General features: G+C 38.1%; 1 protein-coding gene across 1 annotated transcript in view; it reads right to left on the reverse strand.

The window, feature by feature from the left end:
* The window catches only part of LOC105446983, a 51,619-nt gene that overhangs the window by 3,424 nt on the left and 20,726 nt on the right, over positions 1 to 27,469 (reverse strand). The window contains exons 8-11 of the mRNA XM_030997348.1: positions 9,708 to 10,319; positions 9,164 to 9,248; positions 4,521 to 4,626; positions 300 to 2,985 (exon numbers count right to left, since the gene is read on the reverse strand). Of these exons, the coding sequence (XP_030853208.1) occupies positions 300 to 2,985; positions 4,521 to 4,626; positions 9,164 to 9,248; positions 9,708 to 10,319 (3,489 nt within the window). The remainder of the gene's footprint in view (positions 1 to 299; positions 2,986 to 4,520; positions 4,627 to 9,163; positions 9,249 to 9,707; positions 10,320 to 27,469) is intronic.

The raw sequence follows: 27,469 nt of genomic DNA on the forward strand, positions 1-27,469 counted from the left end.
GACCGATACCAGGATGGTCTAATGTTAATAAATAAAGAGGATTATTCTGATTTTATCTCTTTTTCACTCCAGTTGATTAATTAGGAACTTTTTCAGTGATAATTAAATTTATTAATTCTATTGCAAGTTCTTCCAAAGTCAAATTACAGAATTGCAGCCTGATTGTACTGTGTACAGTGGGCTGGACAAAGAAGGATATGAAAAAGAGCTTAAGTTTGTATAAAAAGTGTATGGAAATATGAACGACAAACTAATGTAAGGTCCCAATAAAGAACAGTAAAAATGAAATGAAACACTACCTCTATTCCTTTGGTAAAAAGCACCTCCTCCATCCTTCCAAACTGGGCAAAGGAGCATCTCATCCTGGTGCTTCCATCCTCTTCATCCTCATCGCCACGGTAATCATCAGGGATGCTACGAGTACTCATTCCATTAGAATTCTCCCCAGGACGACCTCCCATCCTTTCATTGACATAATGTCTCGGGGGCACAGGAGGTTTCGCCTTGGCCTTGTCGCGGCGGAGTGAGCGTGACATCGCAGCAAAGGACTGGCTCTTCCCTTTCTTCATGATGTGCTGATTAGCGTAGAGGTCGTCAGATGCAGCACGAGGCTCACGGAAGGTGTTGCCATCAAGGACATCTTCAGACTTGCTCCTGAATGTCTCTCGTTTGAATGGTGCCACTTTGGCCAGTTGCCGCTCTGCGATACGTGGCTTTGGCTTAACAGGACTCTGCCCACCCAGTTCCCCATTGGAAATAGTAGATGATGCAAGCTGCCCATCGTAAGAGCTTGACTTGAACAGCTGGGGTGAACTGTTTTTACGTACTGTTTTTGGAGGAGATCTTGCAAGTTGCCTTTCAGACCATGAGGCCTTCAAGTCCTTCCTTGTAACAGTCTCATCAAGTTCCCCAATGGACATAGTAGATGATTCAAGCTGCCCATCGTAAGAGCTTGACTTGAACAGCTGGGGTAAACTGCTTTTACGAACTGTTTTTGGAGGAGATCTTGCAAGTTGCCTTTCAGACCATGGGGCCTTCAAGTCCTTCCTTGTAACAGTCTCATCTAGTTCCCCAATGGACATAGTCGATGATTCAAGCTGCCCATGGTAAGAGCTTGACTTGAACAGCTGGGGTAAACTGCTTTTACGAACTGTTTTTGGAGGAGATCTTGCAAGTTGCCTTTCAGACCATGTGGCCTTCAAGTCCTTCCTTGTAACAGTCTCATCAAGTTCCCCAATGGACATAGTAGATGATTGAAGCTGCCCTTCGTAAGAGCTTGACTTGAACAGCTGGGGTAAACTGCTTTTACGAACTGTTTTTGGAGGAGATCTTGCAAGTTGCCTTTCAGACCATGTGGCCTTCAAGTCCTTCCTTGTAACAGTCTCATCAAGTTCCCCAATGGACATAGTAGATGATTGAAGCTGCCCTTCATAAGAGCTTGACTTGAACAGCTGGGGTAAACTGCTTTTACGAACTGTTTTTGGAGGAGATCTTGCAAGTTGCTTTTCAGACCATGAGGCCTTCAAGTCCTTCCTTGTAACAGTCTCATCAAGTTCCCCGATGGTCATAGTCGATGAGCTAAAGTGATTGTCATGCGAGCTTGCTTTCATCAGCTGGGGCAAACTAGTTTTGCGAGGTGCAACTACGGGAGGTTTAGCCAGGTTTCTATCGGACTGTGATGATTTCAGTGGGCTGTCCAGCTCCCCAATTGCCACGGAAGATGCTGAAAGGTGCTTCTCATAGGAACCGGATATCCGTAGTTGGGGTAGACTCCCTTTACGCTTTGCAACGGCTGGTGGTTTGGACAGCTGCCTTTCTGACACAGAAGATTTCATGGAACTGTTCATGCTTCCATCAAGTTCATTCAGGGACATACTGGACTTGGCCAGTGTGCGTTCACTCTGGGGCATCTTTCCACCATCTTGTACATTGTCAGTCAGTGTAGCCTCACCATCAGGACTCCATCTCTTGGGCAGCTTAGGCTGAACAATGATCTGTTGAGTGAAATCATCAGACAGTTTCCTGATAGGTGATCTTGGAGGAACGGGAGGACAGGTTGAACAGTAGCAGTTGGCTTTTTCATAGATGGTGCTTTCTTCCTTGGGGCTCTTCCTTGGCAGCATGATCCAAGCATTCTCATAGACAGTGGTTGACTTTTTAGAGGAATCATCAGACTCTTTACTTGCTTCAGAATTGCTTCTGGATGGAATGCTCGTCACATCCTGCAGAGAGTTCCTTGCAGATCCTCTAGGACTATCCTGGGGAGGGTTCTTCAAGGCATCCCTGGTTGCTTCCTGGAATGAATTTCTCAATGAGGATATCCTCAGGGATTCTCGAGGTGAGTCTCGTTGCACACTTGGTATGACGATGCCAGCTCCCTCAGGAATAGAATCCCTGATAGAGATCCTTGCGGAATCTCTCAGCGACTCACTGAAGGAATCTCGCATCGAGCTGACCATAGATTCTCTAGAGGACGAGGATGACGAAGCACTCTCTGGTTGCATGAAGACATCATCATCTCTGCTCTCTGTGGTAACGGCCTCTGTACTGCTTGACCACCTGCCCTCAGGTCCATTCCTCTCTCCTAGAGATCCCTCCTCCTTCTTTTCATCCGCAAGAAACACAGCCTCCATCAAGAGCTGATCCTCCTCGCTCAGCACCACCATCCGGTCTCGTCTCCTAGCGACCGTCGCGATGAGTTCCCGCTTCAATCGCTTCTGGACAAGACCAATGGACGGTGCAGTCATGGAGGATCCAGCCGGCACTGAAAGCACAACCCCTCTCTTCTCCATCATGGCCTGCGCTTTGGCTGCAGATGCCTTGACACTCTTGACTCTCCTGTTTCGCAGGTTGCGTTTGATATCCTCCTCCTTCTCCCCATCTCGGAGCTTGCGTCTCGGCTTTGAAGGGCGCGGTGGGATGCATGGTCTGGTGGACGGGTCTGAATGACGCTGCACTAAGGCTTCAATCTCGTTATTTGTTTGCCTGCAGTTACATAAAGTGAAAGTATATAGATGAAGAATAATGACAGTAGTTTGAACATATTTGTGGCTTACACCCAGTAAATAAGATCGATTGATCGATCTGTAATTGAAAAACAAGTCAGAAAAAATCTTGGAACCAGCGGGATTTGAACCTGCCATCTACTGCTTGCCGGGCAGCGACTCTACCACCAGGCCATCACTGGTCCATGGCACAGTCACGATGAACTAGAAACAAATACCCAAGCTCTCCTGATTCATTCTGACTTATTAATATTCATTAGTCCGCCATAGGACAATAACTTTTATAAATGTAATGCTTCCTGGGAGAAATTTGGTAGAGTCGCTGCCCGGCAAGCAGTAGATGGCAGGTTCAAATCCCGCTGGTTCCAAGATTTTTTCTGACTTGTTTTTCAATTACAGATCGATCAATCGATCTTATTTACTGGGTGTAAGCCACAAATATGTTCAAACTATTGAAATTTCTCCCAGGAAGCATTACATTTATAAAAATAATGACAGTGTTGCACAATATCCAGCAGCTGGATTATTAAGATGAGTAAAAAATAAATAAAAAAGGCCAAAGAAATAATGATGGCTTAGAAAATATGTAAGCTTACACATGTACATCAATTATATACCAAACATACATTGCTGCTCAAACCCATTAGGAATGAGTATGCAAGGAAATGACATTCTCTCTCACATCATACATTGCTCTCGATTCTAGCACAGTTAAGTATGTTTATTGTTGTGTATGGTTTTATCTTTAAAAATGGTTTTGTTTCCAATATGTCACTAAAAACTGTATTATTTTCCATTGAATTGCTTCCTGTGGTCAGTTGATTAATAAGCCCCAACAAAACTCAGGCAGGACTCTGTAAAAAAAAATGCTTATACCCAAATCACATTGTATCCAACAGGTTATAACAGGGGTGATAGTGAGCACTAAAAAAAATTCCAAGGAGTAAAAAAAAAAAAAAGGATTTGGGGAAGAAAAAAATGGAATCTTAAAAAATTTCCCCCTTTTGAAAGAGAAAATTGGGAAAAGATAGGGAAAAATCAGGAAAATAGGGGGAAAATAGGGAGGGAAAAAAAATGGGTTAAACAACAACAACAAAAATGGGAAGAAATACAAATTTGGGAAAAAATCAGGGTAATTATCAGGCCTGGGGGGTGTTTCACAAAGATCTTAAGTTGAACTTATCTCTAAGTTGGACCTAAATATTATGGAGAGCCATTCGTAGCCTTAAAAAAATATATATTTAAAAGCGAAAATTCAAGTATTTTGGACTTTTTATAAATTCCACATCAAGAACATGAACTCTCTTTGATAATAGAAAATATGATTGATTTGAATCAACATTTAATGCCTTTTAAAATAACTTTTACAAAATGTTTTCATAGATGCTAATGGCTTTCCATAAATGTTAAGTCTAACTTGGAGATAAGTTCAACTTAGGATCTTTGTGTCACACCCCCCTGGTCATTAAAAACATAATTAATGCATTGTAGGACTAAGTTCGAACTTTGACTTACTTGAGAACATTTTTGATCCCCCTGCTGTTGATACCAGCCACATTGTAACCTCCAATCTCAAGAAAGTAGTCTCCCTTCAGCAGGCCTGAAGTCTCTGCTTGGCTCCCTGCATCAAAGATAAACATTGGTTTATTACACAGATTACAATAAGCTTGAAGTAAAGAGACTGTACATCAAGACTAGGCCTTGCTAGGATGAGCCCTTTATATGCATGTATCTCAAATTTACTTAAAATTTTCTAAATTATGACTATGAAGAAAATCTTCTCTTAGGCTCAGGGGACTGGTCTACTAACATATTCAAATTTTAAGCATACTATTGAAACAAAGGTTGTTCTTGACATCTTGAAAGCTTGTCTGAGGCTTGCCCAACATAGCAACAAACAGTTGATGAAGACAGGATACCAAGAATTGTAGTTCATTCATAAATGATAAATTAATGCGATAACTCGGTCACTAGGTCCCCAGGAGAGAAGCATCCATAAATTTCAATATCTTTAGTAAACTGGTCTACTCAAACCACATTTCTCCCTATGATACCTCCAATTACACGTTTGGTACTGATGTTATAAAAGTGAAATAAACTGCTTTCAAAGGCCTGTTGATTCTGCTGGGCTCCATGGTCACAAGATGAATTAAAACAAAAAGATTGCGATAAGCTGTCAAAATAGACAGACTCTATTATTTTGAAATCAGAACAGAACCAGGCCCTCCTCTATTGAGAGGCATGCATATTTTCTCAAAGCTATGAAGTATATTTTCGAAAATTAAAAGTCAGAAGAAATTACTTTGGACTAAATATTGACCATGCTACTCTTTCTTACCTTTACTTACATGTTTGGAAATGAAATGTTATAGAAATAATTATCTTCAAGAGCTATACTCTTCAAGACAAAATTTGTGCAGTTGATGCAAAGTAGTTATTTTGATATGATAAACTAAATGAAAACTTCTGAAACTTGGGCAAAGATAAATGTACCATTTTTTTCCCCAAAAATGAGTAGAACTGTAAACTCTGATAACAAAGTTAAGATAAATAACTTTAGTATCAAGAAGAAAATTGTATAAAGGCACTATGACTGAAACCAATTCTTTAATACACAAGTGTTTATACATGATGGCACCGCAAGGGTTAATACTATAGTTGCACTAGGGCGTCGTAAAACTGCAGGTCCGTGGTCTATTTTTGAACCTCTTGATATGGAACACAGGAATCTCATAGGAAGAGAGAGGTAGCAGGTACTGAAATTATTTTCATCTATCTTGACACAGACTTCCCTTCTCAACATTTACGACTTGAGGGCACTGGTCACTGTAGCCATCATTATTGGCTTAAAGGGAAATTGCCCCCTAAATTTGAATAAAAGCCCCTATAAATAGCAATCAGAAAAACAACTTCTGCAAATGCATAGGTTTGTCACACAGTAAAACAGCGAAGTATGGGTTGGCTACTGAAATTTAAAAAGTATAAATGTTTTGACCTTCTCCTATATGTCTCTCCACTAGAAAACAATGTACAAGTGTATTTCATTAAACCTTGTAGATCTCATTCAATTATTTTAATTAACGTCCCTTGTTCATTAATTCATATGCAATAATGTGTCATTTTCAATATGAACTATTTATATTCCGCCTTCCTCAACCCCTATTTTCTTTCCAAAATGGCTAAACACAAAGTATTGTTAAGAAGAAGAGATTGCAGTATCCATTAATACCCAATTTACAATTCAATGATGTGCTATGGTTTTCAACTATTATCTCAAATTGCCACCAATTTCCCAGATATGCAACTCGTTGCAGCAGCTAGGGCTGACACCCAGCTGTCCATCACTCAGTAAACCTGGCATCGTTTGGCAGATGTAAAATTTGTAATCTACGACATCCATATCGTCCTGTTTTTCCTCCTCCATTGCTATCAACATCCACTTTCTAGGTTATCTCTTTTATCTTTAAAGAATTTCTTTCACCTTAAAGGTAATACAAAGTTTTGGTATTGGGTCATGAATTTGGTTCAAATGAACATATTGGAAGCATATACGATCCTACAATATTCAGTGATCGTTGTCGCGGTCGAAACCGATTCTAAAGTTATGAAATTGTAAATAATAAACACTTTATATTGAATAGCTCCCTCTCAAGGTCAAGATATTAATTAAGCTATAAAACAATGTATATTGACTAAATTCGACCGATTAGCTATTCTCGTTCGGAAATTATATACCACAGCTACATACTCTGAGATTTTCATGGTCGCAGCTACCATTGTACGGCCGTAGGAGCTATTTGAAATTTATCCAAATTTACCGGGAGCACCAGTAAATCTTTATATTCAATTTTTCTCGAAAGCAGAAATGTTTTAGAGGCTAAAATTTCTGACGTTTTTAATGCATCCACAGGGGCATCCTAATATATCAAAATTGTAAAGAATCACTATCCACCCATTTTTCAAAATTTCCCAAAACTTTGTAATACCTTTAAGCTGTTTAAATGTCTACCTCTCTCTTTCTCTATCTATCTCTATCTCTCTCTCCTTCTCCCTCTTCTTCTCCACCATCCACTATGAGCATCTTACATGTATCTCCCCTCCCTTCCATTCCCTCTCCTCCTCTTCCTGCTCCTACTTCTTCTAAGTTCTAACCTTCTCTTACAATACTCTCTCTCTCTCTCTCTCTCTCTCTCTCTCTCTCTCTCTCTCTCTCTCTCTCTCTCTCTCTCTCCTCATCTATATTTGTTATCATCTTTCCTAGGGAATAAATAAGAATGTTTATTGGTCTGTATATCTCTCTCACCACATATCTGTGCAATGTAAATAGACTTCTCCCACTGTTTATCTTACTTTCCGTATCCATTCCCATTTTATCTCTCTCCTAGACCATGCATCCACTAACCTTTATGTTTACCTTCTCTCTCCTTCCTCTCCCTCTATCTCTCTTGCTCCCCCTCCATCCTCCCCCTTTCTTCTCTCTCTCTCTCCTACCAGACTATTCACCAACTTGTATCTCTAACCCCTCCCCTCCATTCTTCTTTTTCTTCTCTCTCTCCACTCCTTCCTCTATCCTTCATATTTTTACCCTCTTTCTCTCTGCCCTTATCCTCACTCACTCCCCCTCCCTTTTCTCTCTCTGTAAATATATATCTTCAGATTCCCCTCTCTTGCTTTCTCTTACCCTCTTTCTGTCTATATCTCCTTCATTCTCTCTATTTCCCCCCCCCCCCCTCCCAACACCCACCCTCTTTCTCTCTCTTTTCTTCCTATCTCTCATTCTTTCTCTCTCTATTTCACTCTCGATCCTCCCTCTCCCTCCCTCCCTCCCTCCCTCCCTCCCTCCCTCTCTCTCTCTCTTTCACTCTCGATCCCTCTCTCTCTCTCTCTCCCTCCCCCCCTCTCTCTCTCTCTCTCCCTCCCCCTCTCTCTCTCTCTCTCTCTCTCTCTCTCTCTCTCTATCACTCTCGCTCCCTCTCCTTACACACCTGTTGATAAGTAGCATGACTAGACCTGACACCTATCTATCTCTTAATCCTAAGCCTCTCACGATCCGACCCGTCAAACGAATAACCTCACTCGCACCAAAATACCCTATTGGTTTACAATTACATGTTGTGCCAGGAATCAAATGACAGATTCTCTGACAAATTCACCCATGCAAATCCCGACATTTCATAAATTGTCAAGAATGTCAGAAGATGACTCATATATGTCAAACATATGTCAGATACGAATGTGTGCTGTTCATCAGGATACACAACGAAGAATGGTATTCTCTTGTCACCTCTGTTCCGGCATACACTGTACGGCCCACATTCTCGTAGATGACTAGGGTATTATGTTAACTCTCACACTGTAATCAATGAACTCAAACTGATGAAGTAAGCAGACCAATATACAGCTACTGTACACAGATGGGGTCTCATCCATAAAATGGTACTAATTGATCCTAATATGACAGCACTTGAAAGCGATATTCTTAGTACTTGAAAGAAATACTCCACAAAATACCTAAAGCGATTATAAGAATATATAATCAGCAAGTAAAGAGATTAGTAGACAGGGATGCCAGTTAGAATTGATAAGAGGGCCTGAAAATTACCTAGAATGAGCAATTTTGTACACAAAAAAGCCTAAACTATGGTCTGAAAATAACTTACCAGGGCCTGAATTCATGCTATTGCCTGAAAACTGGCATCCCTGAGTAGAGCCCAAAGTTTTGCAGTAGATGAGTTAAAATTTACCACTGAAGACCTATCGGAATGGGTACGAAATGCCAACGATTTCTTTCGCTTTATACTTAATCAATCGCTATATGGGAAAAGGGGTCAGCTATATGAACAAATAAAGAACGCACAGAAACCAGATTTCTAGGTAGTCCCAATTGAGACAAGCTATTCAAACCCCCATTGATAAATTTTATATTAAACATTGCAATGATACAGTCAAACCTGCTTTAGTGACCACCTGTCCACAAAGACCACGTTTTTTGCTTCCCTTGAAAGTGGATTCTCATTGAAACATGTCAGAAAGGAACCGGTCTACAAAGACCACCTATCTACAAAGACCACCAGTCTTCAAAGACCATTTTTTTTTTTTCCTTGGGCGGTCGCTATAAACAGATTTGAATGTACTAGTAAAACAAATGTAAAAGTTACCCTTTTCAACACTCCCGACCTGGACCGGAAGCGTATCCAGAAGCGTGAAGCCATACTTCCCATTCTTATCCTTGCTCAGCACAACCTAAACAAAACAAAAATAGTTCAAACATTATATTGGTACAGAAGAATACTAAAAATGGGTATTGTCTAGTGTCTCAAAATAGACAAAAACTTGCTTGAAGTGATTCTTCATTGTATATTATGAAATAATGGGTTGTTTACTGAAGAAAAGTATGTGCAACCTGAAGAAAATTTCATAAAAGTCACATTCATTGCAAAGCCCAACTCATATCAGCGATTATGATAGGCATTCTGATGTGCATATGGTCAAGATGATTAGCTTGATTTCCATACCTTCTTTACTCCTTACTCGAGTTGTTCATTTTCTACCAAAAATATCTCACAGGCATCACTTATTTGCCGTCTTAAACATTCAGAGCAATTTTTGTTTGATTCACAGAAGATTTATAAAAGTAAATTAAGGCTTAAAGCCCCTCTGGTACACAAGAGACAATATGTCAACATGGGAACAAGCTCTTACATAGTGAAGACTTATCCAAGAAAGAAGTGAGTCTGGTCGATCCATGCAGCCTGCTTCTGAGTCACTGGAGCTCTGTCCTTTCGCTGTTGGTCCTCCCTCGGATCCAAACCTTTTCTCTCCGCCACCCCAGGTCCCTGTACCTCGACGGTTGTCCAATCCTCCCTCTTGCAACCGTTCACTCCCAGGTCTCAACCTTTTTGAATCAGCACCCTGAGTCGGCGCCTCTCTGGCAAAGTCCAGGACCTGGTACCCATCGACGAGACTCTCAACGATCTCTCGATCCCCGTGGATCCTGACTAGCTCTTTGTGTCGCAGCTGATCAAGGTTTTCGTGCCCTTCGCTTCTCTTCCGCTTCTCTTCCTGCAGTCCGTCCGACCTTAGCCACCCTCTCTGTTTCTCCTTTTTTCCACCTTTTGCCCCTCCTCCTTCGATCAATCCTGCTTTCCCCTCTTCTAGGGGGTCATCTTCTCTCTTCCTCTTTCGGGTGTTGACCTTTGATCTGGCCCAACTGTTTGTTTGGTGCTCCTCTTTCTCACTCGTCGTCGAGTTAACTTTCAGATGCTTAGTTCTTCCTACGTCCTCTCTCAGAAGATGGTACCATCCACTGATGACCTGAAATCACAATTCAAAAAAATTATGAAATTAACCTTTAAATGTCTTAAAGCTTATCTGTACTAGTTCATAGGAGGGATTAGACCACCCTGCAAGGTCACTGAACAGGTGGTTATCTCATCAACTCAGCTCTCAATTAACATATGAAAAAGAGGATCATGGGGGACCAATGGTCACCGATTAGGCATTGTTTTCTCTATATAGAGGAAGCAAGTAGCTACAAGTAGGACAGTGTGGCTTTAAGCGATTTTAAATTGCCTTTGTTTTTACAAGGTCTACCATATTTGGAAAAAGGGAAGCTTGTCTTCCTTCTTGAAAATAAAAACAGGCTCATGTATTGTTGGTTGGTTGGTATCTGACAGCTTTCTGTCCTCTCTGATGGACTCCATAATGAGGAGTAATACCTCACCAAAGGGCACCAGCACATTGATTTGGTTTTGAACCCAGGACCTCCAGGTATGGAGACCACTGCACTTACCACTGAGCCATTGTGCTTTCTTCTTGTGAAGTTAGATATCATGGAATAATGTTTGTATCAAGATGAATAATTAAAAAGGTCCAAATGATTGGAAATTTAAGGTACATAGTGAAAACTTGGTGGCAGTGTAGGGGTTAAAGAAAGTCGTTGGTCTCTACCTTCTGTATACAAAATTTCAAAATTTCATCACTTGTTGTTGGTCATTAGAATGAATACCGTACAATTTCAATGCATGAAACTTTCTCAAATTCTAAAACAAGTCATCTTAATGGTTAATAGGAAACTATCACAAATTTAATTGAAAATTTGAAAATTATTGTTCAAGTAGTCTTCAATCCACGATCTACAGGAACTGGGCATTTCCTGCATTAAAGCCTAGAGGAGTGACAGGATTCAGTAGTCCATAGGTTAAGTTATGGAGAGTTGGTTCATCAAACAGGTGGTCTCAATGGCAGATCTGATGGTATAATTATTTCTTTGAATTCTTTATTTTGTTGGTGCTTGTTCTATCTTTTGTTTTCCTAAAAATTTGTGGGGAGTTAAAAAAGTGATTCACATACCGGTACTCATAATGTTTGTTAGACTTTTCAGCAAAGACAAATGTCAATTTTTTACCCAACTTATACAAAAGTGATGAATAACAACTTAACTCATCTCTTCTAATGCACAACCATTAACGTTAACGGGTCAGGGACACAAATGCGTACCCATTTTTAAAAATCAAATGAATAACAAGTCAACTCGTCCCTTTGACTTCACAATCATGCGTTCAATAGGTCAGGGATATGGAGAGCACTGTGTTTTTAGTTTACGGCACACCCCGGCTACGCTATATATATGGACGATCTGTCCCCAGTCAGGAAGTTTAGGTCTGGATAGCTGGACATTCCCAGGGGCCAGCTACGCAGTGGGCACGGCGATAAGAATCGCCTAGCCAACGGGAGGGTTGGACCAACATAACACCAGGTGATAGTGGATTGTTTCCCCCTCCCTTCCCGTAGGGGGAAACGCCCAATTAGATGGATGGACGGGGAAGAGGAAACAGGGAGGAGGGAATGTTCGGTGTTATGTTTTTTTTTCAGGGTGATTTGGATAAGTATGAATGATAGATTAATGACCCCTAGTAGACAGAGGGAAACCTGTAGATATGAAACCGCAAGGAGATAGGAATCAACATGTATGAACGATAGGAAGTTTCCTACCAGGAATGTAGCTATTTTTAAAGATTTATCTGTGCTCCATGGTTCAAGTTAAGTACATAGCCTTGCAAGGGTTTTAGAAGTAGGTGAATTTACATTATTATTTTTTTACTTTGCGCGCTTGTACTGGCATATAGACAATAAATAAATGAAATGAATTGAATAGGCCTGAGATAGTTCTACTAGAAAACATCACTGTAGGTGAATAATATATTTTCAGGTGTCGGTGCGGTGTTACGAATCCTACTCTTAGTCACTTTTGTAATCTTGACGTTCAAATCCGTCGTAAATTACATTGCACAAAGGAAAAACAAATTAGTCATCCACGCTGCCAAGTGGGCAAGCATTTATAATATTATTAAGGGTCAGTAGGAATGAGAGGATGCGCTTTATATTTTTTCTTTCATTTGGCAAGGTGCCCGCTATTTGTATTATTTTTCTTTTCTGATAAACATTGTCATATCCGGTTGTCTCTTGTAAGCTTTTGTAACCTCTTAATACCAACAATGGACAACAAGTCCTTTAATTGTTGTTGTTTTTATGTATGTTAGACATGTGTGTACATTTCTTGTCACTTATATTTCATCATACGATCCATCATAATTTATAATTATACTATGTGATGTTTGATTTGAAATGAAAAGGATCAATAAAACATGAAATACAACAAAACAAAAAATCGCTTTATGTATATGTACATTCAGAGCCAATAAAAACGTCTTCCTCAAAACTAAAAGGCATTTCATCTAAAGTTGCCTCTTTCAACCTGGGTGAAATACCTTGAATTAATTCCTAGAAATGCACTATGCCCCGATTGTAGTTCTAAAGCCAAGATAGGATAAAACATTTCTAAAGCACTTTAGAAATGAATTGCAACATTCATCTGCAAACTAGACCTGGCAAGACTTTCCAAACATGGGTCCTGAGGGGAATAAATCATCATTTAATGTAAAATTAATGCTTTCCTGTGTGGAATCATTTGATGACGCAAAATAAATTGAAATTTTAGCCAACATCATTCACAATCTGGATTAATTCAATCATTTCCTACTTGATAAAAGATTTCTACTCATCAACTATATTTTTAATGTCATGATGATCGTATTCTACATATGTTATCACTATAGACATCCTTATTTAACTCGTTTTTATCTATCTTGGATAAGATCCAATATAAGAAAAAATATCAGAGTCACTTTCACGAACGCAACGTGATGATGATTGGTTGCTTGATATTGTCAAAATATGTGTCTTGGTAAGGAACATGGCAACTGATCTGAATATCAAAATCAAAATTCTTCTTTTCTAAAAGTGGCAATTAACACACATGAATACAGTTCAGTTGTACAGGTTAATATATTACCACAGAGTTTATAAATATTTAGGTTATTGGATCCCTATTATATACAATTGAGACATAATGTTTCATTAAATAGCTTTGCAAGTCATAACGACAAAAAAATTTCCTTTGTGTTTAAATGATAACGAGCTTCTTGCCTCATATCAAGTTAATTAAATTCCTTCTATAATTTAATTTGTCTTCCTCTATGACACTCAAATGTTCCAAAAATAGTTAAAAGATTGTTGAAAGTAGGCCCAGAAGTATGGAATTCACACAACAAGAGTGAATTCATTGGCTGCCCTTAAGATAGTTGTTACGGTTATTGAAAAAACATTGCTCCAATGACCCTCATGCAGGCACCCGATAAGATGCTGAGTTTGTAAATCTATGAAATCAATAATATATACTTTAATGTGGAATAATGTGATATTATAAAAAATATGCACTATCGCATATTAGTGTGGCCAGGAGGCAACAATGGTGTCTTGGATGTGGATCTCACCCCCCCCCCCCCACCCCCCCCCCCCCCCCCCCGAACGTGTATTTTCTAATTATATGACAGAGCACTTGTAACTTGTTTTATTTTCAAGGGTTCTATAAAATACAAGCCATGCTTTTTTAACAGACTCCTCCACTATGTAAATATGTATCTTAAATGATTTATTTGAACAATTGTATAATCACTTTTCATATCTTTGGTTAATATAATGTTATTAAATGTGTATACATTGCATATTCATTTGATTATGTTATATTATGTGTAAAGATAAAGAAAGCTTCAAACTTTGAAGTGCCCCTAAACATAAATGTAAATGCTACCCCCCCCCCCCCCCTCTCAATTATAAAAAATCCTAGTTACCGGTATGCATTATGCTCACACGTCAGAAGTAATCCAAAAGTAGGTCAAAAATTGTATCAACTCGTAATTGATCTTGGGGTATGGCATACATATACTTCATACTTCTGCAGAGGAAGCATGATGTGCGCATTCCACCAACAGTGTAATGTATGAGAAATATCGATTTCCAAAATGTCCCTTACAAGAATACTCATACATAAATCTGTCAAAAGATATTGACAAAAAAGCTTAGTTTTATTGATTTGTCCCCCTGAACTTCAAAAAGCTGTCTCGTATCTCACCAGATTTGCAAGTTTGAGGGCACGGGTGAAGAAAGTAATATGGCAAATCCGATGACATTGATTGTGGTATGCATTCAGCAAAAAGTCTTCTTTTTTTCCTTATTTTTCTTCTCAGGTATGATATACCTTCCTTCCTCCCAATCAAAACAATGTTGTAAGCGCATTTCCTTTCCAGACTAGTTAATTCTTTGTTTTATTATTCTTATATTCTTTACAAAATCTTACATCGTTTAATTTGTTAATCTAATGCAATTGTCTTCAATCATGCATGGCATCAGGGAATAAGATTCCTTTATGAAACATCTTTTGAAAAGTTGGCAAATTTTACATCAACTGTTCTGAAAAATAAGATTGAGTCGGTTCATATTTTGATTTTTTTTTCATCAATGCATGAGAACTAGATTCAAATGAGCAAAATTTAAAGAAAATTAAAGTGCAACCATTAAGAATCGCACCTTCCAAGCAGACAGTCAATACTATAAGTCAGTATCAACAACAACAAAAATCTCAAAAGTAATATTGAGTGAGTTCATATTTTGAAATTTGTACTACTATTCTGAAAATTACTACAATAGCAAATTCAAAAGAGCTCTTGAGTGAATAATCTAGACCTAAATTTCTCTAATAATTACCCTGGTCAACAGATTCATTCATGCACAATGTGCACCGTCTCCACTCCCTGGGGAGTATTCCTACTATATGATCACCATTAGGCCATATGGCAATTACTAACACAAATGCTTTCATCATTCTATCAGGTCCCCATTTTTTCTCCTGGGTTTGGAGAGGCAAATCTAGATCAATGCCTTGCCAAAGGACATTGGTGTTGTGTCGAGGATCGAACCCAAGACCTTTGCATTTCAAGTCAAGCGCTTGAAACACTCGACTAAGACACCATTACTCTGCTCTAAAGTCCTGTGTATTTTTAGAGTCATGGCACTGCCACAGCAAACTAAAAGCAGATACCAATTTGTGACTCACCTGCTGTCTACAATCCCCAGTCAAACAATAGACTATGACTGTAAGGAAGTCAACAGGAAAGAATATTTCTAAATACAGACAGTTTGCCATTGTTCCGTTCTTTAAAATTTTTATTAATTTTTCCTCTTCCTATACGTGTGCATGTGGCTTAAATTTTATCTTCTTTCTTACTAACTAAGAGAGTAACTATCTTAAAGTCATTATCTAAAATTTGTTAACAAAATTACATTTTATCACATGATAGTTTGGAACAGCAAAATGTAAATAACTTGTTTTAAATTAAGAAAGGTGCCATGAAATGCACCAAAAGAGTAAAAATTGTCCTCTAATTCGCAAAAAAAAAAAATCCATAGAATTTTAACTTTCACCATACTGGAAAGTTTTTTTTTAAATTAATTCTCTTAAAGCTCACTTTAACAGAGAGGGGCAATACTTGTTGACATAAGCATTCAAATCAAATTCATTGCAAGATAAAATCCCTTTATTTTCTACTTTTCCAATTTGATGGCCAGGATAATGATATATGGTTGTCTTTGCACATCCTGTTTGGTAATACTTGATATGTCGACAAGATTCCTAAGGGATGTTCAGAAATACAAATGACATTTCCCCTTTTCAAAACTCATCGCGTATATTTCTTTTGTTTCTATGACAATTGTTTCATTTCAATCAATACCTGAACCCAAAGTGACCTTTAGGATATCTTTGCCATTCAAGTTTGAATGACTGGATGATACTCCATTGTCTTTATCCATCATCTCCTGAAAAAAAATGATGCATAAAAAATATTTCACCAGGGAATCTCATAAAATGACATCATTCCATTTCCCCTCCTCAAAAACCACAGCAAATTCCCCAGACTAATGACCTTTACAGCCCTTTCAAACAAACTATGTCTAAAGAAAATATATATATATATATATATATATATAGAAGAGATGACATAGATTTAAAATAGGAATATAAGAATATCATAAGAAGCATCATCATATTATCCTAACTCCAAGAGCGTCAATTAGGTGGGGCAGGGGAGACACGCCCCTCCCCCCCCCCCCCCGATTGTTCCTAGGGGGGACATCATATCAAATGTCCCTCCATGTTTTGTCAGAAAAGAAGGGGGACCACCCATTTTTTTATTTTTTTTTAACTTAGTACTCACACCCCCCCCCCCCCCCCCCCTCTTATTCACCGGCTGGCTTCTTCGCAGATTGTGTCCCCTCCTTGCTCAAGCTGGGATTGACATGCACAACTTTTCTAGATACTTTTCATAAAAAGTTTTGTTATGGTATATCTGATATTGGGATCAGTTTACACCTTGCTTCAGTGTTCCAAATTACAGATAGCCAGTCATATTTAGCACATGCTGAAAATAATCGGTGTCCAAATATATGGTTATCATGTCTGACTGAATTCTTTATCAACTTTTCTTCTGAAATGATACACAAAGCTCTGAAAAACTGACCAAACTCTTAATTAAGTTTCCTTTTGAAATGATGCTCAAAGCTCCATTCCGCCTTAGACATCTTACAACATTCAGACCATGCAAACAAGTCAACATTAATTACATTTTGTATACTTTTGTGGTTTGCACAAAATCATTTATACTTCTGCTATTCTGAAAGGGTGTTATACAACCAAAGAGACTCCAGCAGACAAGTGACCTTTATAAAGCACTATAGATCCCCAGAAATGCCTCCAATCAATAGCTATATAGCTGAAAGCCAGCAAAAATTGAAACTACGATGATGATTGAGATAGTCTCCAGAAAGTGTCTCCCATTATCGTTAATTCATTTCAACCCTGACAGTTCCATAGGGAGAGGGATGTGATATTTGGGGCGAGGGGTGCCAAAAGGGTGAAAAGTAAATACTATTGGCTTTATTAAACTCCTGCCAAATATCCTGCTGAGGCAAAACCACAAGCTATCCACAGAAGAAATTATCTTTTATGAGGATTATATGTAGAGGTGTCGTTGTCGAATGGAAACGTCACCCGATTGTCAATCACAGAGTCCGCGGTTCGAGTCCCGCCGTGGCACTAATGTCCTTTGGCAAGACATTGATCTACATTTGCCACACTCAACCCAGGTGATGTAAATGGGTACCTGGCAGGAATTAATTCCTTGAAATGCTAGAGCGCTGTAATGGCCACTTTGCTAAAGCCTGAGTAATAATCGGGCAGCGCCAGGAGCGTCATGACGTGGCAAACATGTGCGCTATGTAAGAAGCCATTATTATTATCAATATTATTATTATTTACCCTCTTTTTTCTTTAAACTCTATATCATCCACCAACAGAATGCCAGGTAAACCTTTTCAGGTCTACTTCATGAATATTAGCTTTACACAATTTATATTTTTATGCCATTGGTTCCTTTAAAACTGCACTTGTTTTACACTAGAAAGGCAACATCGTTAGTGGAAACAGGAATTATCAGTTCATCATAATTTCATTCGCAAGAATTACTTTTAATTTGATGTACTTTGTTTAGAGATTTGATGCATTAAGACCAATAAATAAAAGTTTGAGGTGGCTTTTCAAGAGATTAGGGAGATCAACCTCATCCCTGTCTATTCGATAGCTGAGTGGGGAAAAAATCCTGCTGTATTAATATCCATAACCTACAATACACACTGTTAACCAAATTTGTAGAAATGGGTTTGTCATGTCCATACGAACGAGCAAGTTAAACAACTGTTGATGATATTTGTTGTACAGCACTGCTAAAATGGGAGATCCCATTATAATCTGGACATTAAATTCATAACTTTCTCTCTTTTTTGTCAGTATATTTAACTAAATAATTAACTTTCCCTTTATTTAGGTCAACTTCATATGACGGGTTGATTCCCTTTTGGCAAGGTCTGCACTGCACATAAAGTTGAGGTCTGGGCCTCGTCTTATACAGAATCCATAAAAATCACAACTTATTTGCAATTGATTGGAGGACTTGCGGTTGATTTGGATCAATCGCAACTCTTTATAAGACGGGGCCCGAGTAAGGCGATTGAAAAAGGTTGATCATGTAGCACATACATGATTGGTGTATACTGTGAGGTCTTGGATTCATGAAAATGAAAAGAAACTGGCCCAGTCTCGCCAACAGTCACATGCACTGTATACAGAAATGTGTATATGGGACTACACAAACATGTTGCATCAAAGTGTGGCCCACAACCTTTGGATGTTACTAGTCATGCATCGAATACTAGGGCATTTGAAGAGCCATCCATTTCAGGCGACATCTTTCTATGATACTCGATCTTCCACACTAATGTAAAAAGAATGAAAAAGCTCACAAACTTGAACTTATTTTTCACCTTTCCCAGAACTTGACCTTCTCTTTCATACAGTTATGTCCTAGCTAGCTTTGCATTCATGTATATATATTGTTGACATAGAATTCCCCAGTTCTTCATTTCGATAGCTGTTCATAATGCTATTTCTTGTTTAAAAGAGCTGGGGGGGGGGGTGTTTCACAAAAATCCTAAGTTGAACTTAACTCTAAGCTGGACTTAAAAATATGGGGAGCCATTTGTAGCCTTATAATGAAATATATTCAAAAAGTATTTTAGACTTTTTATAAATCCCCATCCAGAACATGAAATCTCCTTGATAATCAAAAATATGAATGATTTGAATCAACATTTTATGCCTTAAAAAAAAACTTTTACAAAATATTTTCATAGATGCTAACAGTTTTCCATAAATGTTAAGTCCAACTTAGGATCTTTATGAAACACCCCCCTGGATTGAAGTACCGATATTACCATCACTGAGCATCTGACATATATGTGGAGTATATATCTTCTATATCTCTAAATTCCGGTTGGATTTTCAGTTATATGGCACATTTATGAACACTATCAAGGATAGCGGTAAGTCTCTGAGACTGAACCATATTACTCACACTAGGCCTGTACTCATCAGACCGAAGTTGCAAGATATCCCTGCTATTTTTGACTAGCCCAATCTCAAGTTAGCCAGCTAATTTGCGTCTTCATCAGCTCGCATCTGCAATTAGCAGGTTATTTGGTAGAGAAAATATCCCAAGAAATATTGGTCTTGTTTCCAAAATAGCCCGCTATTTAGGAAATAGCAGGTTAATTTGGGCCAATCTTCATCTAGTTTGTTATGAGTGTATCGGTCTGGGGAAGACGCAATTTTGAGCTTCGGGAAAAATCAGGTTACTTTGCAACTTCGGTTTGATGAAAACAGGCCCAATCTAACATCATTCACTAGTCATTAATCTCATTGAGTGAGATCGAGGTTGTTTTAATGTGACAACTTTACAGCCACCTCCTCCAATATGAGCCAGAATGACAGAGTGTCAAAGCAATCAAGCGAATCAAGAGGCATGCAGACCTATATATTCCACTTGATTAATTTCCTTCAATTCAATTTCACTCAATTCAAGGTTTATTAGAAAATCTACTTTTCAAAAATTTAAACCAAAGTAATTTCAAAAACCTTTTGCATCACCTATTGAAATGTGCTAGCATGACAATGAGGTATTACATAATCCGAGCATAACTTCTATGGGACATACAACAGGGTATTGAAAGAGTTTTTTTTTCTCAAGTAGTTGCCATTGTGTTTTAAGTAGTTACATGAAGACACAAAATGAAATAAACGAGAAACAAACTTTTTTCATGTATTTTAGGTTCAGAAAATATTATTGAATAAGACATCTGAACTGATCTAACATACTATTATATATTTGTTTTCCATGCTTCACCATTTATTGAACTGGTAAATATGTGCAACTTTTTTGATGGATATACCAGTTATAATCCCCCCCCCCCCCCCCCCATAAAAAAAAACATCTATAATGCTATAGATGGTCCATCTGCAGTCAGAAGGTTGTTTTGTTGTTTGTTAACTCATATCATTTTACACAGTTAACTCTCTTTTGGCTCCAAACATATGATATGTAATATAGAAAAAAATGATTGGAAATTAAGAAAAGGATGTGAAAGCTGGCTACACTTCAATATCTCTAGAAGACCATTTTATAAGCCTCGCTGCAATACCACAATCCTCTAAATCTACCCCCTTCTTCCTTTCCTTCGCTGACAAGAAAAAATATAAAAGGTTAAAAACATGACTTGGCATTCAAATGGAGTTTGAGCAGACAGGCATACATTATTGAGCATTTTCACAGCTTAAAGATACAAGCTCTGGGGCCCCGTTTCGTAAAAATTGTAAGCAATACGACAATAACAAGTTGCAATAAAATGAATGAATGATATGGTAATCTATCAGTACTGGAATTTAGCACTAGTTTAATGTTGATATCAAGCTTCATGAAACAGGCCTTGGTTGTGAAAAGCATATAAGAATGAAACATATATGCTCTTATACTGTTCCAATATGATGCCGGATGCCCACTCCATGACATCCAAAGAATTTAGCATCAACATTTGAAAGGAACTCTAAATTAAGGCTATTGCTAGATCTGGCTAGGCTCCTAAACTTTAATTAACTGTAATTAACTGTTAATTAAAGTGACTCAGTAACATTGCCTCAGATTCTATAACAAAATCCTGGATTTAACTCATGCTGCAATCATAATGATAAACCTTTAGGTCATGCAGTCAGGAATTCCATGTCTTTTACAAGCCGATCGCCTGTCTGATTATCAAGATATTTATGATTGGAAATCAAAATTTCATTTTTCGTTTTCCTAACGTTTTTTATAACACTACAGTCTTTTGGGGAAAAGGAGTAAGGGAAAACCAGTCACTCAAAGATTTTTACTTTTTTGAGGCACTTCATGATCATTTTGAAACACAATTTTTAAGGGGTTCAACATTACACCATGTCACAGACACTGATAACACGTAGGGCCACGCTCCTCAGATTTAACAACAGTTAAACGATGCCTTTAAGCAGTACAATGCCAGTGGTTGGTTGTACTAAGTGTGATTCAACAGGTGTCTGATGGTTTTGTAAGTATCGGTCCAAAGTTAAGGGGTGACAGTTTTAAGTAAACCCCCACATTATGTTTTTGGGGGAGGGTATGTAATGTGACAGACTGTGATGACCCTTTCTTGAAAAAAGTCACAAATAAAAAAGGAAAAGGATATTTCTTTTCTTGCTTTTTTGTTGTTGATGCTTGCTTGCTTGTCAAAGATTCTGTCCACAACAGAGATTTTCATAACTATAAACAGTGCCATCACCTTTTCTTCCTTCCCTTACATTATAAGCGAATGAAAAGTGAACAGAAAAGTAGTTCCTGCATGACCATAAGCAGAACTTCCTTTGTTTTCCCTGGTTTTGTATTTCTTGTCAAATTTCAAATGTAATTTTTTTAGAGGGGGTTAAATTTGCTCATTTCTTATTGATGAACAATAGAAGCTCTTGAAATGAAATTCTATTACCAGAACTGAAATGAGTCTTAATAAAAAAAAGAGTCTACACCATGAGCTGGTTGTTTTATCCTTGTAATTTCCATGGCTCCATCACTTATCAGACCCAGGAAATTGGTATAATGTCATTTTAAATCACAGCTGACTAGTGTCATACTGGACGGACGCCGCATGAATGAAAATATGTTATGGACGGTGATTTGACAGTGTTCCGACATTTGCTCTGTCAATAATCTGTATAATTACTATGTGGATTTTTTTCAAAAATAATTTTGTAATGGTTTCGTCGCTGTTTTCACGAAGTGATGGTAGTGAAAAAAAATTGCATTCACTTTGCGTTACGATTTTCCTCACTACCGTCACTTCGTGAAAACAAGGACAGTTTGTATATTTTTATGTTGCCTGCCCTGCATGTACTATTAATCAGGTCAAGTCCTGGGCTTTTCTTATTAACCCTCTAGCAACTAAACCACCCGAAACCGCCCGTCCGTTTTCAACGGGTCTACCGTGATAATGTTATATGTGCGTAATCCTTACGATGTCTACAGTAGGATTCTGCATAGAAAGTATATAGCGCATGTTTCATATTGTTCAGAACAATGTCAAAATGAGAGCAATATTGCAACATCTTTTAGTGAGTAAAATATGCCATTATGCATGTAGGTCAAGACTTCTAGCTTGATTTTACTTATTTTACTTTGCTCAATATTCAGCAAGTTTACATATTTACTAACAGCATCTGGCAGGTATCATGTATTTGTATTCTTCAACGGTCAATGAATTTTTTATTTCGTTGTGTGAGAATTCCTTTTTCATCATGATCAAAACTGTAACTTTCTTTTAAAAGAAATCAACCCCACTGCAACAAGAGAATCAGATATCTAATGAACATAAGGAATATCTCATGTTCATGAATCTGGGTATATTTGGATCAAATTCAGTTTCTGATTACTGTCAAACAACACCATTATGTCATTAAATGTAGAGGTGGTATAGTTGAGTGATTAAGCACTGGACTTGAAATGCACTATAATGTTCCTTGGTAAGGCATTAATCTACATTTGCCATTCCATACCCAAAGACAAAAGCTTTTGTGTTAGTAATTGCCATACATGTATGCCCTCAGGGTGACTGTAAGGTAGAAATACTCCCCAGGGAGTGAAGATGGTGCATTTTGTGCACGAATGAATCTGTTGAGGCGATGACCAGGGTAATAATATATGTATAGCGCTAAGAGATGGTATTTCATATTATGCGCTATATAAATCCAGATTATTTTTTTTATTCAGGTAGTTTTTAGTCTTTTGAAAATCCAGCTCTACATTTTTCTTTACAAAATTGGAAATATGATGAAAAACAAGATTTTATGGGGGTTATTAGTTTATGGCACCCTTTTGGAACTATTCCTCTAAATTATTCATACTCCTTGTACATTTCATTGTTTATAACTCAACAATGAAAGGTAGAATGGTTGAATGAGGGCCTTTATTCAATATTTTTAGATGTAACCTTTAATATGTCATATTCTCAAGAAACATAGATCGGGGCAACTAATTTTTTCACACACTTAAAAGATTACAAAACTTGGCAAGGGATGAATAATTTAGTTGCTACCACAGTAACTATATGTGGTTTATGTCTTGGTGGTTCTTCACACTATGATACAAATAGAATACTTAATATATATTCTGACGATGAGGCTGAACATGAGAGGCTCACATGAAGAAAAGATATGTGACTAGAGTAGCTAAGAAGATCCATCCATCAGAAGGCTATGTTCAAAATCAGTGGTATAGAAAGGATTATTATTAGGGGATGGGGGAGGGGGGCAAACCAGCAAACTGCCCTAAATGACATCCTACAAAATGAGAATGATGTGACGATTTCATATTTTCAGAAACATTTTTGACAAGGACAGTGGTAGAAACAGGTTTTATGCTAACCTGTAAAACAACACTCTTCCAATCTGATCTTTTTTGCAATGAGGGAGATACTACCCCCACTGCCCCCCCCCCCCCAAGCCCATTACACCTACACCATGATACATGGATAAATATTTCTCGTTCTATAAATCACCTTTTACCAATATTTTTTTTTAAATCCTGATAAATTTTCATTAATCTATCTCCTCAAACAATTTCAATAAAAAGTGGAATCTACAAATGAATTTTTCAAATTCATTAATTAACAGTTTTACAGAAAATGAATTTTCACTTACCCTGATAAATTTGATAAAATCCTGAGTAATAGGTTTCCAATGTATGACAAATGGCACAGAGACAGGAAGGGAAATATCTCATCCACTTTCTAAGCCCAAAGCAGAGAAAATACACACTTCAAACTATTTGACATCGATCCACCACGCAACGGCGGGCCCCTCGAAGAGAGCTCGCACCGTAAATACAAAAATCCATCTTTCGACATCATCGTTGCATTGCTAAGTCATGTGCGTCCATATCCCCCCAGAACATGAGACAAGTGAAAAAGAGCAATAACCCGCTCTCGCTCGCTCCCTCGCTCTCTCTCTCTCCTTTTCTCTTTTCCTATCTCTCTCGCTAACCAACTTGCTCGTTCTCTTTTCCTCGCGTCAAATGAGGATCACCGACAGATTAGACAGCGGAGAGAAGAAAACTTTGAAATGGGGACCAACTCTAGCTCGAGCCGGGAACATACAGTCATCGTTGCTGCCATGGCAACGCCCAAGTTCCTGTCACGTGATCGCTACCAGGGAAGGGGTTAGTCATACCTCAGCTTTGGGGGAAGCACTAAGTTCTGAAGATGATAATACGGAAAGACTCAGACAGACAGACACAGAGAGAGACAGACAGAGAAGGCGATTAAAGGGGCATACAAGACCAAGAAAGGGGGATACAGGTTGCATACTTTCATGATGCTTGCGACTTCAAGGAACCTGTGATACATGTATGTGTGGACATTAGATCAATCCTAAATCGAAACGTGGTCAAAACTATTCTGGATCAACTGACATAAGAGTTTTGTTATAAAATATGCAGCAATGCTTTATTTAGAAGACAAGACAATGACTTTGAAATATCTAATTACTCTCTCACCCCCTCCCCCTCCCGCGAGATCCGGCATACTCTCTCTGCTCCCCCCCCCCTCTCTCTCTCTCTCTCTCTCTCTCTCTCTCTCTTGCTCTTTATTTATCTATCTATCTTTTCTCTAACTTTGTCTCACTAACGATTACAATATATTTCTTTCATTGTATTAATATCTTTTCTTGATATCACATACCAGTATATGTCTCAACAATCCATCTTTGCCAGAATTTCCTGAAAGCATTTTTAATATATCTTTCTTACCGCATATCACACTTAAAAAGGCCTTCACAAAATGTCAATTCCACATTTGTATTCATAATGTCCAAAATTAAGTCTACACGTGCGTATTTTAAAGGGCACTTTTGTACTTTCATGTTAAGGTGGTTTTCATGATGTTCTCAGAAAGATATTGACCACAATGACATAACCACGTCACCCTCGTTTCAATGAACGTTTCTCTAATCTTAAATCCCCCTTTCACACAAGAGGAACATTATACAATGCTTTTATTAACAATACCAACAAAAATATTAAACATAAAAAAATCACTGCGTAGTGAAATTATCAACCGTAAAAAAACAGTGTGGGGGGGGGGTCAGATAATATGTTTAGCATGTAATATTTGACTGGTCGAAGTGAACAGTCAAATCACCATGCTCTGATAACACGCCCCAATGCCCTACCCGGTAAAACCAATTACATTCAAGATGTTAACATGGGCAATGTCTCTGAGTTTATGTACACAGTATGGAATATTGCTCAAACCTCAGTTTTATTTAATGATAGTGTTGTAACATCACGGATATCTCCAATTCTTTTTTTTTTTTTTTTTTTAGGCCGACTCTGTCGGCAAGCCAGGTCCGTATGAAAAAACCAATGCGGAAGGACTTTCATTTAACTGCAAGGTGCAGTTGAAGGCCCTGATTTGTGCTTGTGAACTTGTCACAAATAATAGTAACAATGTCGTTTTTAGAAGAATGTGTATTAACATTAATGTAAATTAAAAACAGTAGAGAACCTAGGATAGAACCTTGTGGTAAGCCATGTGTAAAAGAAGAAAAATTGGAGGAATCATTATTATAAACTACATATTGAGATCTATTACAAAGATTACTTTCAAACAAATTGGAGTGTTGTTCTAGTTTCCGAGTGGTGAGTCAACACACCGATTACTGAGCTGGGAGACATTGCCAGGCATAGTGCCAGGTGGAGGGGCATAAATCGAAACTTTAAAAAAAAAAATATTTAAAAAAATTTAAAAATTTAAAAATTTAAAAAAAAACAGGAAAACAAAACCGTCCAATTGAAAACGGATACCGGTAGTGCCATGGCCGGTCGGATACCGGACGGTTAAACGTTTGACTACAGCACTAATTAATGACACATTCATATAGGCCTACAGTTTCTTGTATAGAGCATTTAGAAAACAAAAAACGAAGTACTCAGACATTTTGGGGTCGTCTGAATGAGCATTTTTTTTACTCCTCTGCAAAGCTGACAGCCTCAAAGATTATTGCAGCATAAAAACCACAAGTGTCCTGGAAACTAAAGTGATCTGGCTTCAGCCACACTTCAATTCACAGCGAGAATATGTATAAAAACAGGGTCCTGCTTATATATTTCATTACAACCTTTAAGTCCCCTTGGATTGAACACTTCAAGTGATCCTGCCCACAGCAACTATCATATGACCATGAATATAACAAATACTTCAAGATCTACATCATGTATTTTCATGGCACTGCAAGAAAAGAGGGGCTTTCCCTTACAAACATAGCGTTCCAATAAGTCCTTCATTTTTCGTGTGGTTAATTGATTTCACAGCACACCTCTGTAACTTCTATTCAGAGGGGCATCGAGGGAAGCAACTCTGTGATAAAACATATGGGTTAATGCCCTTCTGGCTCCAAGCTGACGAGATAAAGCAAGTTAACTAATTTATATGTCATCATGATGTTGCCTATTTGATGCGGCAAAAACTAAACAGCGAGCAAGGATCCCAACGTATATATATATAATGATTTTTTTAATATTCATCAGTTGACATGGAAGATTCCAGGTCCGTTCTTCCTGATGATTCCTAAGTCCGGTGGCATTTGCAGAATGCAGGGACGGGGGAGACGATACTTCCCTTCCAGTAAGTCCCTGCAGGTCAGGTTTCTACGAGTCTATGAGTGTGTCCATACCAACTTTTATCCCTCAAATTTAGAAACTGATTATCAATTGGACAAATGTAAGGTCTATGACATCTATATATATGCAGAGACTGGGGAGACAATACTTCCCTTCCCATTAAGATAAAGAGGGATAAGGTTTCTACTTGTCTATGAGTGTGTCCATACAAAGTTATTTCCCCCCTGATTCAACACATCCTGGGTTTTAATGATTTTAACATCATGTTTCATTAAAAAATCGATGGATAACTCAAGGTTATACTTTGATCAGGAAAGACATATATTAGCTGGTAACTGTATGTGACCATAATAAACAGGTGGCCTTTTTAAAGAGGTAGCTGTTAAGGCAGATTTAACTGTATTTGAACTACTGACAAGGCTACCCTGGTTTAAAACAATAATG

Source organism: Strongylocentrotus purpuratus, unplaced genomic scaffold (genome assembly GCF_000002235.5).
Source record: "Strongylocentrotus purpuratus isolate Spur 01 unplaced genomic scaffold, Spur_5.0 spur5_scaffold_4, whole genome shotgun sequence".
Classification (NCBI taxonomy): Eukaryota; Metazoa; Echinodermata; class Echinoidea; order Camarodonta; family Strongylocentrotidae; genus Strongylocentrotus; species Strongylocentrotus purpuratus.